The following is an 18357-nucleotide window of genomic DNA, read 5'->3' as shown; positions in this document are numbered from 1 at the left end:
GATAGTGTTTTACACGTCTCTTATGTTCTTTCTGATTTTCTTATTACATGTTCCATCAGTTACCGAAAGTGGATTATTGAAGTCTTCAGCTCTGGTTATGGATTTATTTATTTTTGTTCAGTTTCCACTCATTGATTTTGAAGCTCTGTTGGGTACACACTTAGGATTGTTACATCCATAGGGATGACCTGTATCATTATGTAATTCTCCTGTTTATCCTCCAGATATTCTTGGCTCTGAAGTCCGCTTTGTCTGATATTAGTATAGTTTCTGCAGCTGTATTTTAGTTACTGATTTATAGTGTATCTTTCTCCAAACTTTTATTTTCAACCTATTTATGTCTTTATATCAATATTTTAAAATGCATTTCTTACATACAGTATATACATGGGACTTGCATTTTATTCAATCCTAGTCATTTCTGTCTTTTAATTTATGTGTTAGACCACCCCTTTTAATGTTGTTATTTGTGTAATTGGATTAAAATGTACCATATTGGCAGCTGTTTTCTCTTTGTTTCATTTTTGGGTTTCAGTTTTCTCTTGATGCCTTTTCTAGTATTACTCGAGTGTTTTTTATGATTCTGCTCTATTTCCTCAACTGACTTACTATTTATACCTTCAAAAATTGTAGTTATCTACCTCAGATAATATTACATTGCTTTACATGGAGCCTATAGACTTTACTGCAGTATATACACAGCTCCTCCTTTCCATCCTTTATGCTATTGTGGCCATACCTTTTTACATTTACATCTACTATGAACACACAGGACATTGTTTTAGACATTCAGGTATCTTTTAGAGCAATTAAAAAATAAGAAAAAAAAGTTGTGTCCCCATTTATTCTGTTTTCACTATTCTTTGTTTCTTTGTGTAGATCCGGGCCTCCGACTGACGTTATGTTCCTTCTGCCTGAGGAACTTCCTTTTAACGTTTATTATCCACTAGGTCAAGCAGCTGGCAATGAATCCCCTCAGTTTTTGTGTTTCTAAGAAAGTCTGTATTTCTCTTTCATCTTTGAAAATTATTTTCAATGGGCATAGAATTCTGGATTGGACAGTTTTCTTGGTATTGTGACTGTATTTTTTATTTGCACCATTTTCATTGGATTCTTTGTAGTAGTTTTCATCACTCAGCTGAAAGTCCCATCTGTTATTGCCTACCTTTCCCTTTAGAGCCTTCAGCATATTAACCATCGTTTCTTCAAATTCTCAGTCATTTCTAACATTGGTGTCATATCTCACTGTGGTTCTTATGATTGCTTTGTCTCTCTGAAGCATGTTTTTTTTCTTGCCTTCTTGTATGCCTTGTAATTTTGTGTTGAAAGCTGTATATCTTGTGTTGAAAGCTGTACATCTTGTGTAAGACAGTAGAGACCCATGGAAATTGTTTGTATGCCTAGAAATGGGCATGCCTCTCCTTCCTAGAGGCCTTTAGTGTGGGAGTTAGAGTTTATCTAGTTAGGAGTGGGCTGGGTTTGAGCGATTTGTTGTCACTACAGCTATCCTCACTGCAGCAAAGCCTTCACGTTCCTGTAGAGATACTTTGTGTTTTGGTTGGGGGTTGGATCGCAAGAACGTCACCTGTTCAGTTCTAGTTTTAGGTCTTCCTTTTGCACTGTACCTCAGAAAGGGTCTCTCTGCACGTTCTTGTTCTCCTGTTTCTCTCCAAGCACTATTTTGTTACCTGTAATTCTAAGCTCCTTAGCTTGGCACTGGGGGGTGAGGAGGAGGATGGGGTGCTGTCTCTGTTCCGATTGAGATTCAGTCTTGTACCTGCACCATTTTCTTAGGTTTCTGGGCTGTGGCCTTCTCAGTTCTCCTCCCCCTCCCCCAAGTGTTGTAGGGGTTTCTGTGTAATCCTGTCCCTCCCCAAGGAGACAGGTTGTGTGTGTATGTTTTTCCTGTTCCCTTTCCACACTGCAGTGAGTTTTCACCAGTGTCCTAAGGACAACAGTGCGTGCCGCCCTTGTCCTCACAGGGTAAGTCTTTTGTTTTCCTGGTGGAGACAGGGGAGGTGGTTCCAGGTGTAGTTCCTTGCCACTCCTATTGGGTTACTGCTTCTCTCCCCAGTATCTGGAACGCAGTGGACACTTCTTACTGCACCTTCCTGTGAGCACCTGAGTGATGATCATGGCATGGATCCTGTGGGAGAATGTAACCCCCAGAGGTTTCACACAATCTTGGCAGCCCACTCTTGACTCTAACCAGATACTTGAGCAGGACTCTCCTGACCGGGGTTCTGTTTTGTCTGCCCTCAGTGACGCAAGCTTGTGTTTCCTTAGATTTTGGGCTGTTAATTATCTGGGACCTTGGCTTATTGATGGGTTTGGAAAAAAGTTGTAAGTTTAAAGTTAGGCCGTGTGTGTGTGTGTGTGTGTGTGTGTGTGTGTGTGTGTGTGTGTGTTTAACGTAAACAGTCCCATCCTTGTTAGACTTTACAGCAAGATCAGCCTTGAATGAAATCATCCTTTCTCTCCAGTAACTTATTCTCCTAGTCATTCAGTTCTCTCTAGTCTTTTTACAAATTTTACTTCTTTAAAGAAGACGCGTCTCCAAAAAAAACAAACAAACAAAAAATACCTAATTTGCTACTGATGTGGCAAATTCAAGTCAAATTGAGGATGACTTGAGTTTTACAATGCCAAACATCAGACAAGGTAGAGAAGTAGCTGAGGCACAGGAGTCTGGGCATTTACCCAGAAATCACACATTCTATCTCCAGCGTAGAGCCATTCAATACTTTGGTATTATTTTATTTCATTACTTATTTTACAGCATAACAGTAGAACCCTAAAAGCAAAAGGCTTATGAAATCACATGCTAACGGAATCTAAATGCATGTTTCATCTTTTGAGTTTTTTAATTATAAAAGTAGCACACGTTTGTGATAAATAATGTAAAATGTCAAGTTCTTTTCATCCCCTAGAAATAATCACCCTCAAATCTTTTGTATGGATCTTCTAAAACTTTTCTCTAAGAACTTATTTTTGTCATATACAAAGAAAAAGTAGTAAAATATTAACGTCTCGGCCATTTGGGAAAGGCGGCCTATTGCTTGTTGCTATGTTTACATGTTTTTCTCTCTTCAAAAAATACCTGTAAGTGCAGAATGTATCACAGCTAAATTGTGTACATAGTCTAATGTCATCTTTATTATATCTCAGTGACATTCCTCCCCCATAACTAAATTTTATTAAACTTTCTGCGGGAAAGAACCTCTAATTTGCAAGATTTTGAAAATGTGAAGAGTTTAAAAGTTCCACATGAGCTTATGAGATTTCTGAAACTATTTCCTGGGTCATCTTGAAGATTCCTTGTTAAACTCAGTTTCACATGATGTTATGAGGCTGATACTAATGACTTTTAGATAATATCCCCCTTTCTATGAGGAATGGGTTGAATCAGAGCACAGAAATTGACAGCAAATGTTAGCATCTCTCAGTAAATAAGAAGGCTTACACATTAGGTGAATATGACGACATGGAGGACCATTGAAACATGACTGTGTCAACCAAAAGAAGAAGCTAAAGCACAAAGTGTGGCTGAAAGAGTTGACTTGAGCCAGAATAAGGACAGCTGCCCAGATGACTCACCTAAACTGCTTGCTTGGCCTTTGTTACCAGCAGATTTTTAAAGGCAAAAAGAAAAAAAAAACAAAAAACAAAAAACAAAAAAACAGGGCGGGGGAGGAGGGCAGTATTACCGAGTAGACTGTTAGACAGTTCTGTCAGGAATTCTCATTGATCTACAGGAGTAACAGTGATTAGTGAGTGCCTGTCCATGGTTAAGCTATAAAATGTGGGGTATGGTGGCCGATGCCACATGACTAGGTTAATTCACAGCTACCTGTGGCAATGGGAAGCAGCTGCAGTAAAGTGGGGGTTCGGATGTGATTGCTGTGTCATCTTAATACCTCTCTGGGGCCTAGTAATTTGAAAGGGCCCACATTCCTCAAATAAAAGTCCTTTTCTTTCCTCATCTATGATACTATTCAAATCTAAAGAAAATGTATTTTGCTCACAGATACCAACAGCCACCAGCTTTTTGTGTTTGATTTAATTTGTTCAGTAAAAGGAAGATACAAAATAGAGAAAAAGCTCAGGAAAAGAGTTGCTTTGAACTCTTTATTAATTTTATATGTAGTTCAGTTGTGTTTTAAAGATTTTCTAAAGATTTTCAAGGCCTTCATTTCCGTGTTTCTTGATTACCTTCCGCCTGCCTCATTCGCCTTCTGAGAGTCATTTCCCATTCCTCATCCCTGACCCGGCCCCTCCCGCAGAGCTGCCCTCCTCTGAATCCTGATGGCCACCTGTCTTGTTCTTCCCCAGGGCCTTCTCCTCAGCCAGGGCGGAGGCTCGTTGTGGGCAGGGTCCTTGTCTTTTGTAATCCTCACAGAGTTACCAAACCTATGAAAAAATTTAAAAATAGCATTTGTTCACTTGCAAAGCATTCCATCACATACTCTCTTGGTTGTTTTTATTAGATGAAAAACAGAGATTCAGTTATGAGCGATCTGGATATGATCTTGAAGAATCTGATGGCCCAGATGAGGATGACAATGAAAATGAAGACGATGATGAGGATAGCCAGGCGGAGTCAGTCCTGTCAGCCGCGCCCTCAGTCACAGCCAGCCCGCAGCACCTTCCATCTAGAAGTAGCCTTCAGGACTCGGTGAGTGCTGATGAGGACGTCAGGATCACCGATTGCTTTTCTGGGGTACACACGGACCCAATGGACGTTCTGCCCAGGGCATTGCTCACCAAAATGACTGTCCTGAGCACAGCACAGTCTGACTACAGTAGGAAGACACTCTCTCCGGGGAAGGCCAGGCAGCGTGCTTCGAGAGATGAAAACGACACAATTCCATCTGTAGTCGCTTCCAGGTCCCCGTGTCATCAGATGTCTGTGGACTACCCTGAGTCAGAAGAAATTCTGAGAAGCTCTGTGGCAGGAAAGGCTATTGCTTTAACACAGGTAAATGATTGGCGGCTGTTCTTTTATTTCCTTTTTCGTTTTAACTTATTAAATATGGAGAACTTAATGGCTTAAGAAGAGAATGCACCCAAGTGATTTATTTAGTTCAAATCAGTCTGTTTGGCTTTATTTTTTTCTTGTATTTAAGGGTAGAGGACATTTTTGTCCTTTGGAATCATGTTGAGTATTTTAAGCAGTTCAGATATTTTATTGTAACTCTGTGAAAGAACCAAATGGTTCTTGAAAAATATACCCCCTTATTTTTATTTGCATTTTGAAAAATTTTTGAAATTAAAAAAAAAAAGTGACAGTGGTGAACACAAGTTCCACAACTGATTTATCTGCTGGCCCCTTCTGAGCTGTTTTTCCACTGGTGCTAATGTGATGATGGGTTTTCACTGACTTATCCAAACATTTCGCACTTTGCCCCCATTGGCAAGACAGCCACCAGTTTCTATGGCAGAGTTAATGTGACCCGAAAACACATCAAGAAGTTCACTTTGCTTGAATGATCACATTGCTACCGCAGCTTGGGAGAGCTTTCTGCCCGGGAACTAGCTCAAGGCAGACACAGGCCTCTGAAAAGTCACGCTCCATGTGCTGCAAGTGAGTCCCTGCTCTACCTCTGGCTGTTTTGTGACAAATGATTAATTCTTAGAGGAATACATTCTTCTGTCATTGACAGTTCTCTACTAGTATGTATTGAATATTGCAATAGGATTTATTTCTAACTGTGACAGATTATGCTATAAACGTCTCTATCCGAAAACCTCTCAGACACTTACCAGTGCCTGGAAATCTGGTTTTCAGTTGACATTTCATCAACTTGCAAATTAATAGACAAACAGCCAGAGACCTTTTTCTCAGTAACATCTCTTCACAAATAATTCTTTACTTCATTTTTCCCCATTGAGTTGTCACAGCCAACTTGTATCTCAATTTCTCAATAACTCTTAATCTCTAAGATGGAGCTAGTGGTGCCAGAAACAGAAATAATAACAAAAATAACAGCTTAAGAATATAGCTGTGTCCACTTCTCAGTTTACAATATGACAAAATCCAGGAAATTTGCTTGAGACATGCAAAAGACTATACAAGATGTATCGCCATTATTTCTACCGGGAAAGAAAGAAATTAAAGATGTAATAATTTTTTAATTGGAAGCTTATTTTTAAAAATCGAAAAATAATTTCATTGCAGCAAACTTCATTTTTATCAATGCAAATATGCTTACTTTTATCTCATTGTGAAGAAATAGATTTAGCACTAGCTTTATAGCTCGGGGATTACGAAAAAGCTGTCATAAAAGGATTGTTCTGTCTTGTCATTTAGAGCCCATCACCTGTAAGACTTCCTCCTGCTACAGCCGAGCACAGCCCCCAGACAGCAGCGGGGATGCCTTCTGTGGCCTCACCACATCCTGACCCTCAAGAACAGAAGCAGCAAATAACTCTACAGCCGACTCCAGGCCTGCCTTCTCCCCACACTCATTTGTTTAGCCACCTTCCTTTGCATTCCCAGCAGCAATCAAGGACACCTTATAATATGGTTCCAGTTGGGGGGATCCACGTGGTACCTGCTGGCCTCACATACTCCACGTTTGTGCCCCTTCAGGCTGGACCAGTGCAGCTCACGATCCCTGCTGTCAGTGTCGTTCACAGAACTTTGGGTACTCCCGGGGATACGGTCACAGAAGTGTCTGGCACTACAAACCCCGCTGGAGTGGCTGAATTAAGCAGTGTTGTGCCATGTATTCCTATTGGCCAAATCCGCGTGCCAGGCCTTCAGAACCTAAGTACCCCAGGCTTACAGTCACTCCCCTCGCTAAGCATGGAAACCGTCAATATTGTAGGCCTAGCCAATGCAAATATGGCCCCACAAGTCCATCCACCAGGACTAGCTCTCAATGCTGTCGGACTGCAGGTTCTGACTGCAAACCCTTCCTCACAAAGCAGCCCCGCCCCTCAGGCACACATTCCAGGTCTCCAGATCTTGAACATAGCATTGCCTACCTTAATCCCCTCAGTCAGTCAAGTAGCCGTCGATGCACAGGGAGCTCCTGAAATGCCAGCTTCCCAAAGCAAAACATGCGAGACACAACCCAAGCAGACTTCCGTAGCCAGTGCAAACCAGGTCAGCAGGACCGAGTCTCCTCAGGGGTCACCTAAAGTCCAGCGGGAAAACGCAAAAAAAGTTCTGAATCCACCTGCCCCTGCAGGTGACCATGCAAGGCTTGATAGCCTGAGTAAAATGGACACAAAGAAGGCTGCCTCAGCAAATCACGTGAAGCCCAAGCCTGAACTCGCTTCCGTACAGGGCCAACCAGTGTCCACGTCCCAACCTCTGCTGAAGGCACATTCTGACGTTTTTACAAAGCCCTCAGGCCAGCAGACTGTCTCTCCAGACAGACGGGTGCCCAGGCCCACAGCACTGCCGCGGAGGCAGCCCACGGTGCAGTTCAGCGACGTCAGCAGTGATGATGACGAGGACAGGCTTGTGATAGCGACCTGATGGGTTTTATTTTTTATTGCCTTTTTTTTTTATAACACTTAAAGGTTTCTTTGAAAACCCTCCTTTCTTTAAAGCACATTTTTCTGACATAAACTCATGACTAATCTTTGTGCAATCATGAACTTTTGACCAATAATTGTTGTTTTGTGTCAGCTCCAGCCATTTTTGTACATGTTGTATAGACAATTGTGCCTTTTAGGAGCTTTCTGTTTAGAAACTGTACAGATTGTTGAATATCTATATACATAAAAATATATTATATATGTATATGAAAACCAGGTAGTTATTTGTGTTTAGTAAGGAAGACCTGTCAAATAAATCAAATGATTAAATTATATGTTCCACGCTTAAATATAAATTTTATGGCTATGGGGCAGAGTTTCTGTGTATAAATTAGTATGTAAACTCCATATTTATTGTATTCATATTAGTCTTTGAAAATGGGTCTGTTCTCCTTATGTAAGACAGTAACTTTACACTTCAGACAGATTTTCTGTGTTATGAAATGTTTCAGTAAAATATTGTTTACTGACTTTACCATTGCTTCAGTTGTGCCTTCTTTATATCATCCAGTGATCAGTGATCTGCATTTGGAAAATAGCTCTGGGTTCCATTCTGTCCACATTCCCCTCAACCCTTAGTTTTTTTTTTGTGAACAGAGACTTTAGTCACCTTTCTACCATGTGAAACTGTAACTAAAATCCATACAACTGCGAGACCTATTTTTTTTATTTGTGAGAAGTCATTTCATTGTTATTATTAGAAGACTAAATATATAAGAATACTTTCTGTACATACATAAAGCATATAGCCTAAAATAGGCAACGTTCGTAAGTGAGGGTATGGACATTTCTGGGGAACATGAGTTAAAACCCATTGTCCTTAGAATTTGGCACAGATGAAACCCGTATAACCCCATTCCCAGGTTCCAACACCAGATTTGTTCGTGAGCTATGGGCTCTTCTTTCCGATGATCCTGTTACACTCACAGAGCTCCATCCAGCACTGAACTGCAGAGGGCTCAAGGTGACGGAAAAGCCAAATTCAGACTTCTAAATTACTTAAGTGACTCTCTTTAGACATTACTGTTTCCTATCCTGGAACGTTAAACCATCCTTATTCAGAAAAATATGGGGGCATGGGGAGCCCCCAATTACCACTGCAGTGATTTGCATTAGTAATGATTACAGATGCTAGGTTTGTGAGAAAAGTGTTTTAATGTTGGAATTTGAATACTTAGCACATCATTAAGTCAATGTGTTCACATTTTTAAAGGCTTGTTTAAAAGATTGCAGAGACATAAAATAGGTGAGACAACAACATGGTTTGCAGGGTGAGAGGTAGGGGACAGCCTGTCTACTAAGGGGTTTGGAGACCTGCTGCTAGCCAACCCCAGCTTCACATCTGTGACTTTGCAAAGACCTGGCATTTCAACTTGCTTATCCTTACCTCAATTAGGATCTCCAAGGTGTGCTGCAGTCCCATCACGCTCTGGTGGATCCGTGGTGCTTTAAATGCATGCTTCAATTTGCATTTACATATTTCCATAGATTAAGTAACAAAATTCTCCCAAAAACAATAAAACTACATTTTATATTCTGAGATAGCTTAGGAAAGAATTCTGGAAATACCTGCTCTAGGGATGGCGTTGCCCTATCAATAATAGTAGTTGAAAATGAGGTCTCTTATCTGTCCAATTTCTCAAAATTAATGTTTAACTGTGTCATGAACTTAACGTTTTATTGCCTAAAATTTTAAAGCAGTATAATAAGCATATTCCTAACTCCATAATGAAGTACAGATGACTTCTCTAAATTCAAAAATTATGCTTGGAGTTTTTAGCATTGAGGTTTTTTTAGTTTCTATAGATTTTTCTTCATTTAAAAAATTTCTGTACTTAAAAGCAAGTGTTGTGATGTGAGCGGATGTTCCCTTGAAACTTTCATAATGCCGTCATGTGCTTTACTCTTATTTTGTATTTTTCACGATTCCTATTTTGGGCTTTTCAAAATTCAATGCATCATGCACATACCTTTAATATTAGCAGCTTTCAAACTTTACTGTGACCTTTCAAGTATTTTGCTAGTATTTGAAATAGGCAGCTCTATAAAGAATATTAACCAAAATCGAACCCATTATACTTTGAAATCACATGCACAAAGTAGACAAAGGAATAATAGTTTTGTGCTGTTTCTTCAAAGTCGTCTTTTCCCAAGGAGCAGTGTCCACTTGATGCTCCCAAATATAAACGACTTGCAAATAAGGTAATTCAGAGAACTAGTGGGACTATGTTTGACTTATTCTGTTGCACCGTCATGCGTGGAGACCCAGGTCTGTAGAGAACTAGGGTGCAATGACATAGTAAATCTCTTTGATAATTTATCGGCAAAACAGGTGAAAGTTTTAATGTGTAACAATTTCAATACCTTGTGTGAATCCACTGCAATGTCATCATCAGAAGTACTGGAAAAAACAGCTGAAGAACCAAAGGTCGTTTTTCTAGTTAAAGATTATTATATCTGGCTTATGAAAATGTATTATAATGTAAATCAAAGGCATTCAAATAACTTATTTTCATTCCCTAAAGTTTAAGCCAAAATGATAATTATTTCTTTCGAAATGTTAATTAACTGATGGTATTTAATGTACACATTTTGTTTCTCAGTTATTTTTTGATAGATAGACCTGATTTTCCTTTCACAGAAACAGTATAAGTAACACGTTTCTTACTAGTTAATCCCTGACCTGAATTTTAAGTGATAGCACTTAATAAGGATTATGGAAAATAATCATTTTTGCTGGAAGACTGTCAAGATAGTTAATAGATCTTGATGCATGCTCAGTTCCAATTATAACATCAGGGTTCTTTTTGACTTTTCTGGTTTTCACCTTACATTTTGCAGTCAACTTCAAATAGTACCAGAGAGGTGATTTTCATTAATTTTGTTTCAAAACCATCTATAAGTTCTAAATACAGTATGTATCTCACCTAAAGAAACTTCTCTCAAAGTGACTTCCCATGACTTAAAATATTAAATTTCCCATTTGATATTCAAAATATATTTTGTAATATATATCTTTATATACATATATTATACATATATAATATTTTAGTGGCAATAACTCCCTGCTCTCATTACCAAGTGGGGAAAAGGAGAAAGAAGGTTTAAAGCAAGAATAGCAAAATGTTTTTCTCTACAAATTATATACAGACTCTTCACAGCTTACTATGATTCAATTTAATGATTTTTCAACTTTACACTGGTGTGAAAATGATAAGCATTCAGTAGAAACCACACTCTGAATTTTGAATTTTGATATCTTTCTGCGCTACCAATATGTGGTTTGATCTCTTATGATGCTGGGCAGCAGCAGGGAGCCAAAGTTCCCAGCCAGCCACGTGATTGTAACCACAAACACACTACAGTGCACTGTATTCAGTACATTACACAAGATATTCTAGACTTTGTTTATTTTTAAATAGATAAATAATTGTTAGATGATGTTGTCCAACTGTGGGCTAATGTAAGCGAGCATGTTTAAAGTAGGGTAGGCTAAGCTATGATGTTCAGTAGGTTAGATATATTAAATGTTTTTTTGTTGTTGTTGAAACAGAGTCTTGCTCTGTTGCCCAGGCTGTAGTGCAGTGGTGTGATCTTGGCTCAGTACAACCTCTGCCTCCCAGGTTCAAGTGATTCTCCTGCCTCAACCACTCGAATAGCAGGAATTGCAGGCACACACCACCACACTGGCTAATTTTTGTATTTTTAGTAGAGATGGGGTTTCCCTGTGTTGGCCAGGCTGGTCTCGAACTCCTGACCTCCAGTGATCCGCCCGCCTCGGCCTCCCAAAGTGCTGGGATTACAGCCGTGAGCCGCTGTGCCTGGCCTAAATGCAGTTTTGACTTAGGATATTTTCAATTTACAATAGATTCATTGGGATGTAACCCATGGTAAATCAAGGAACATCTGTAATCTCAAAGTCATGATGCATTTACTTAAATATATTGGATTCCTAGTCTTTGCACACACAGGTTTATCTGGAACCTTGTGTATGAAGGTTCTGTGGAAGGCACTGTAGGCGTAAAAGAAACATTATCTGCTCCTAGGTGTTCACTGTCTTCTGAATCAGGCTTGGGTTTGAAGAAAACGCCCAGACATCCGAAATCCAATAATAATTTAAGTACCAACCAACTCCAAAATAAATTAGAAGGTACAGTTTCTGCCCCAGAGGAGGATGCCTGCTTAGGAGAGATCATGTAGACTAGGACATGACAATAGACCACAACATAGAAACCACAGACTTTAAAAATGTATGAGAGTTAAGAAAGTGATTGTCTTAAGAAGTTAAAGAATGATTTGTGTATATTGGGGATTGCTGTATTTTGAAGGAGGTATAGGATTTGGGACTTTAGAATAGACATGATGCTAAGGAGTAGAACAACAATAGCCGTCATGAAGTCTAAGACGAACATGTGCCAGGGACCAGTCTAAGTGGAAGAAGAGGATTCACTCAGATGTTCAATAATATTTAGCACCAACAGTGTAGAAACACTTTGGGACCTGTAATCCCAGCACTTTGGGGGGCCAAGGCGGGCAGATCATGAGGTAAGGAGATTGAGACCATCCTAGCTAACACGGTGAAACCCCGTCTCTACTAAAAATACAAAAAAAAAAAAAAAAAGTAGCCAGCTGTGGTGGTGGGCACCTGTAGTCCCAGCTACTCAGGAGGCTGAGGCAGGAGAATGTCATGAACCTGGGAGGCGGAGCTTTCAGTGAGCTGAGATCGCGCCACTACACTCCAGCCTGGGAGACAGAGTGAGACTCTGTCTCAAAAAAAAAAAAATACTTTGGGAATGCAAATTTGATACAAATTAAATGATGCCTGTCCCTCAGGAGCTTCAATTCTAGTAGAAGAGTAAGTCAGCAAGATGCAAGGTATCCTGAATAACCAAAGAAGTTACCACCAAGTGCAGCAGGAGTAAGAATGAAGAAGAATTCCTGAGTGAGTTGATGAGGGAGTGCTTCAAAAAGAATGAGACATTTAAATATGTCCTTGAAGGGACTTGGTTAAGCAGAGACAGTGGATGAGACGGAACAGACAGAAGCACTGTGGAGGAGAATGTGTATTTATCCCTACGGCGTGCCATCTATAATCTTACGTAATTCCGAGCAGGAAGGATTATCTCCTCGTTTTATAGGTGGAGAGGCTGCAACTCACAGATATGACAAAACCTTGCCATGCAGATGCTGGGATTTGAAACCAGGATGGTGTGACGTAATAGCATAACACAGAAGCAAATGGCAGGGAACATGAAAGGGTATTGAGACCAAGGAAATAAACCACATTTTGGGATTTAGCAAGGCATCTGACAAAGCTGCGATAATATTATGGATTTGATTTAAGGATGATTAGTATGGTGGGCTTGTCAAATGAAAAGAGCACTCAGTGGGTCAGAGCACTATAGGGAAAGGAGCACGGGCTTTGGATTCCAAAGACCATCATCGTCACTCTTCTAATGTGTTAATAACTTTTGGGAGGGTGAGGCAGTCACGGGACACAAAAGTAAGGAGGAAAGGGAAGTAATGCAGAGGAGGGTGGAAGTAATCACGAGTGACCCAGTGCCACAGTATCCTTTCATTTTAGTTGGCGGACTCAATATAATAGAGGAGACATTGGCTGATGACCCAAATAGATCAGGATCAGTGTCCAGAAGATTCAACCAAGTGGAGAGATGGACTGAATATGAATAAGACAATTTAACAAGAAAGCAAAAGCTCTGGCACTTGGATTGAAAATTTAAGTATACTAAAAAACAGCAGTTAGCTTCGTACAAAGTTGAGTATGTGCCACCCTCATCCCTCCATCTCCCAATAAAAAGCATAATCTGGGGGATAGTAGAAATATATTATTTGGCCTGTAATCCCAGCACTTTGGGAGGCCGAGACGGGCGGATCACGAGGTCAGGAGATAGAGACCATCCTGGCTAACACGGTGAAACCCCATCTCTACTAAAAAATACAAAAAAAAAAAAAAAAAAAAAAAACTAGCCGGGCGAGGTGGCGGGCGTCTGTAGTCCCAGCTACTCCGGAGGCTGAGGCAGGAGAATGGCGTAAACCCGGGAGGCGGAGCTTGCAGTGAGCTGAGATCCAGCCACTGCACTCCAGCCTGGGTGACAGAGCGAGACTCTGTCTCAAAAAAAAAAAAAAAAAATACGTTATTTGCTTTTTATTTTATGTTTTATAGAGATGGGATTTTGCTATGTTGCCCAGGCTGGTCTTGAACTCCTGACCGCAAGCAATCCTACTGCCTCAGCCTCCCAAAGTGCTGGGATTACAGGCATGAGCCACCACGCCCAGCCAGAAATCCATGATTTCATAATACATTATGTAAAACCACACTCTGTACCCTCATGATCAGAGCATTCCAGGAACATCCTCCATAATCGGACTCCAGGCTTGAACAAGATATGGACAAAAGAGCACATTTTGAGGCCATCAGGCTCTGAGGCCAAGCTCACAGTGGCCCCTATGAGAAGGGCTGGAAATAGGATAATCTAAAGGGTTCCTCACCATAGCTAAGGACACACCTAGGGAGAGTCACAGAGCAGAAATAAAAGAAGTTGTCTTTCTGGTGGAAGGAGAGAGAGTTCAGGGATTATGAAAGAAGAGAAAGTGGGCTATTGTGAGGGAAATACCATGTCCCCATTCATTTTTGTGTAAAACTAAGATTAACCTCACAGCAAGAAGCTAGTGGGAATTCATGGCTCACAGCTAAAGCTCATATTTGCATAATAATCACACATAAATATGGAAGAACATAGTGATTTCACTTCAAGGAAGACTGTAAGTTTAAACATTCTAGTATGATTCACACCAATCCTTTAAGATGTATTGGGATCAGCTGGGGAGGTGAGGCTCAGCTGTTCACCCCTCTGCTTGATTCTCAAGCGAGCTCTGAATAGACACCGCCTCCAAGAGCTTGGACTCTGACAACTAGACCTGCTCTGAGGAAGTAGATAGAGGCAGCTGAGAAGAACCTGGAACTCAAACCCATGACCCACCCACAGTCCCTCATCAGAGACATAGATTAGGCAGACATTTCTCTAAGTCAGGAATCGAGTTTTGTTCATTTTGTAGATTTGGCCCTTTCAGACATAATTAAAATTAAAAGTCCCCATGACGTTTAACAAAAGGTTTCTAATTACTTTGCTTTTGTTCTCTGAGAAGCTAGGCCTGTCTCATTCTATCATGCCTGAGGTGTACATTAGATGCTGCGTTAAGAGTCTATTGCAGCACACTGAACAAATATTCTTTTGAGGTGCCAGATTGTTATGGGAACTAGATTGTTACTGAGGACTGCATGCTCAGGTAAGGATGGAAAAGTGGAAATTAAGGATCCAAATAAGTTTTATTTCCCCATCACCTAGACCATAAACCTAATTCTGAAAAAAAAAAAAAAAAAAAATGTACCTGATTTAGGTACTTATTAAGACACCTCAAATTAAACAGGAAATTTTCCTGGCTCAAAGATATATTGATAAATGACTTTTCAAAGATAGGTAAATCTTCTTACTTAAACTAACAAGATATTCTTATTAGATTTAAATTTTGAGATTGTAGGTCATGCTCTGTTGGTAAGATAGTATTTTATAAAAAAACTCACATTTTATATAGTGCAGTATTTTTAATTTTAACAATTACAACAGATATTGCATTATATGAAGTCAGTCTCACAATGTGGTTGAGAAAATTGCTCAGGGTTGCAAAGCTAGTTAAGTAGTGAGGCTGGGAGTTGAAACGGGGTCCTTTTTTTTTTTTTTTCCTACTGTTCCATGCTGCATTTTCAGTAATGATTTATGGTAATTGGGTTGTACTGTATTCATTTCTAGGTGAAAGTCTATTTAGTATTCATAAAACATCCCATTTAAATTTTCTACAAAAATGAATATGTCCAGTGCCATGCATATTTGTACAAATAATAGATTTTGCAAACTTTTTCTTTGCCCTTTCTCACAACTGATGTAATAGGAGCCATAAAAATATTTAGTGAAGAAACATTTAACTTAATTAGCAGGAAATAAAAGAGCAATCCAAAGTGACAATTCTAATCAAGCATAAAACATGTAAACTTCCAAGTATATTAGGTTTCAATTCTTAATCATTATTCAGAAAAATGTCTTTGTTACCTGTCTTATGCTAAAAGATTGGAAGGAAGACAGTGGAGCATGGATTCACATTGTTTTGAGTATTGACATGGTTGGAATACAGCATAACATATTATATTATAAAATTCCTGAGTTTGATCTTTCCAGAAATATTTCCAAAAAGAAATGGAGCAATTTTCTTTTACATTTTATAAAGAAGATAATTATTTAAACATATTTCTCCTATGAAGGGGACAGCAAATTGCACTGCTTTTTATGTGCAGACTTTATGAGGGAAAGAAAGCAGTGACAGGAACTTGGGAATGAAGGTATTTATACATTTTAGCTATAAAAGGTGTAAGAGAGAAAAATAAATATTTGTTCTGTTTAGCAGATGATTCCATATTTAAGTATAAGGCAATAGAGGTCCCTATATATAACGTAACTTTTTTCTTTGTCTGATTCTTACTTTTGGTTCTGAAATGCAGAAGTGAATAATTAGATAACTTTTATGATGTCCATATATTTGTGGGTTTGAAAAAGATATTTCGTGAAGACCAATAGGCACTTGTTATGTTGTTGAATTTGCTTGAGACATCTTTCATTCATCTGTTTTCAGTCACTTGAAAGACAGTATGTTTAGTTAGCTACCTATGAATGTTGCCAAATGAGATCTAAGGAAACCATGATAGGTGAAAGACATCAGGGCTTTACATTCCTGGAGATCAGTCATGGAAAGAAAAGCCAGCTCTGAAATCAGTCAATTAGCCAGGCATGCTTAGTTTTCTCTGCTAATAGCAAGGCTTATTTTTGCCCAGTAGGGTCAAATGTTAAGAACAGTTTTGATTCAGCAGTAGTGCCCTTTAATACATTTGAATGTAGTTATTTTGGAATATCTCTATACATTCACTACACAGCAAGACATTTTCTGTTCCTTCAACATTTTTATTTGCCAGAAGTAGTTTACGACTTCATGCAGTCTACTTATTATTTATACTCAACCACGTGCAATCATAATAATTACTGATTGAACAATCTAGTCTTCATTCAAAGTATGTTAACTATTCTAATGAAATAATATGCATCGTTTCTAATCTATAAGGGTTGGAAACTTTTGAATTCATAATATCGATTATGAGAAACCAAACTTCAAAAAATAGTCTACGAGGAGAAAAATAAAATAATTTCTAAAATTTATTATTTAAAAATCAGACCCAAATTATTAAAAACTTCACTTAACTAATGAAGTTAAATGCTTAATGAAAGCATTAAGCCTCTGTTGGAAATAGTTGTAAAATATTTAGTATACGGTACATCAACCCTCTTTGATACTTAAGCAACCCTAGTGCCCCCAGGTCAGTGCTCTGAAGGTCCTTTAAATGCAGATAAAGATCAGAACTGACACAGGGACCCCAGGGACCAATCCTGGAAAAATGTTTTGTTTGTTTTGTTTTGTAACTAAACAAATTCCTGTGAACCCTTTGTTGTCGTTTTTTCCAAATCCTTCAAAAAAAGAAGCAGCATTTGGAAGACACAACGGATTCAGGCGACAAAACATTTCAAGTTTCTTTCTGCTACAGGTAGAGTCATATGATCTTTAGAATTTCAGTTGAAATAGGTAAAATATTTCCATGACGGACTTGTATTGCCTCTTAGAGGCACTTACAACTTGTACTGTTGTTGTTTGTTGTCCTCGTCGTTGCTATTTAAATAACTCTCTTCAGCATGTAGAATGCATGCCAAAGGTATTTGTAAATGATTTGTAATGTAATTTAAATGATGTGTAAATGAACGATTTGTAAAATCTGTACATTGCATTACTTCGGTCCAGAGTTAGGGGCCATTTAGATCTGGTGGCTGGTGCAAATGAACGTAAGTTCAATCTCTGTTCAAGGTTTATTTCAATGACCACAGATTGTATCTCTAACTGTTATGAGTCATCTCACGAATTTATGACTAAATAGGGTATGGGCAAGAGAGAGATTTGCAAAAACTATCTCAAGGCTTATAATCTACATATTGCAACAATATTATTAGTATTGAATTAATAATTAATTGGTATCTAATGAATATTAATATTGGTATCTAATTACTATTAAATAGTGCCGATGTTTTCTAGTTTATCTGTCAAATCAAAACATTAGCTTAACTTTTTTTAAGTATTGCATATGGAAACAATTTACCAGCTAATTGTCAAATTATTTTCTGTGCTTCAGTTTTCTCATCTTTAAGTTAGGGCAAAAGTGCCGACGTGAGATGGCCTTTGGGAAGATAAAAACAGATAGTATGCAAAGTATTTAACAAATCCTAGTATATAGTAATATCCGAATAAATGTTAGCACTAGTTATTCGAGTTTTTCAATAATTTTAAATGCTTTCCAATAGAACAGGTACTAACATTCATTCAACAAATACTTGTGAAGCACTTACCACATGCAAGTCCATACTCAGATCTGTATCTGTGACTATGTTCAAAACCACTTACACCCTATTTTTAAATACTGCGCTATGTTTAAAACGTTTCCTAAGTGCTTTGCAGAAAAACCAGAAAAGGCAGAAATAAAACAAATAAACCAAACAGGTCGTCTCTGACAGCTTATGTGAAGTCTTCTTTCTAAAAGTTCGAAAACGTGGAGCCTTTCTGTGCATTCTCAAAGGGAAGATGGGCTGTCAGCTGGCGGAACAGTGTGTGAGATCTTGTAGATGACGCGACACCATCCAA

General features: G+C 38.8%; 1 protein-coding gene across 1 annotated transcript in view; it reads left to right on the top strand.

Annotated features, from left to right (window-relative positions):
• Positions 1-8026, top strand: part of HIVEP1 (HIVEP zinc finger 1) — a 152873-nt gene extending 144847 nt beyond the window's left edge. Inside the window, 2 exon segments of the mRNA XM_030928858.1 lie at positions 4488-4978; positions 6311-8026. Of these exon segments, the coding sequence (XP_030784718.1) occupies positions 4488-4978; positions 6311-7489 (1670 nt within the window). The 3' untranslated portion in view covers positions 7490-8026.
• Positions 8027-18357: the final 10331 nt, after the last annotated feature.

Source organism: Rhinopithecus roxellana, chromosome 4 (assembly GCF_007565055.1).
Source record: "Rhinopithecus roxellana isolate Shanxi Qingling chromosome 4, ASM756505v1, whole genome shotgun sequence".
Classification (NCBI taxonomy): Eukaryota; Metazoa; Chordata; class Mammalia; order Primates; family Cercopithecidae; genus Rhinopithecus; species Rhinopithecus roxellana.
Note: the sequence above shows the minus strand (reverse complement) of the source record. Positions and strands in the feature narration are given on the sequence as shown.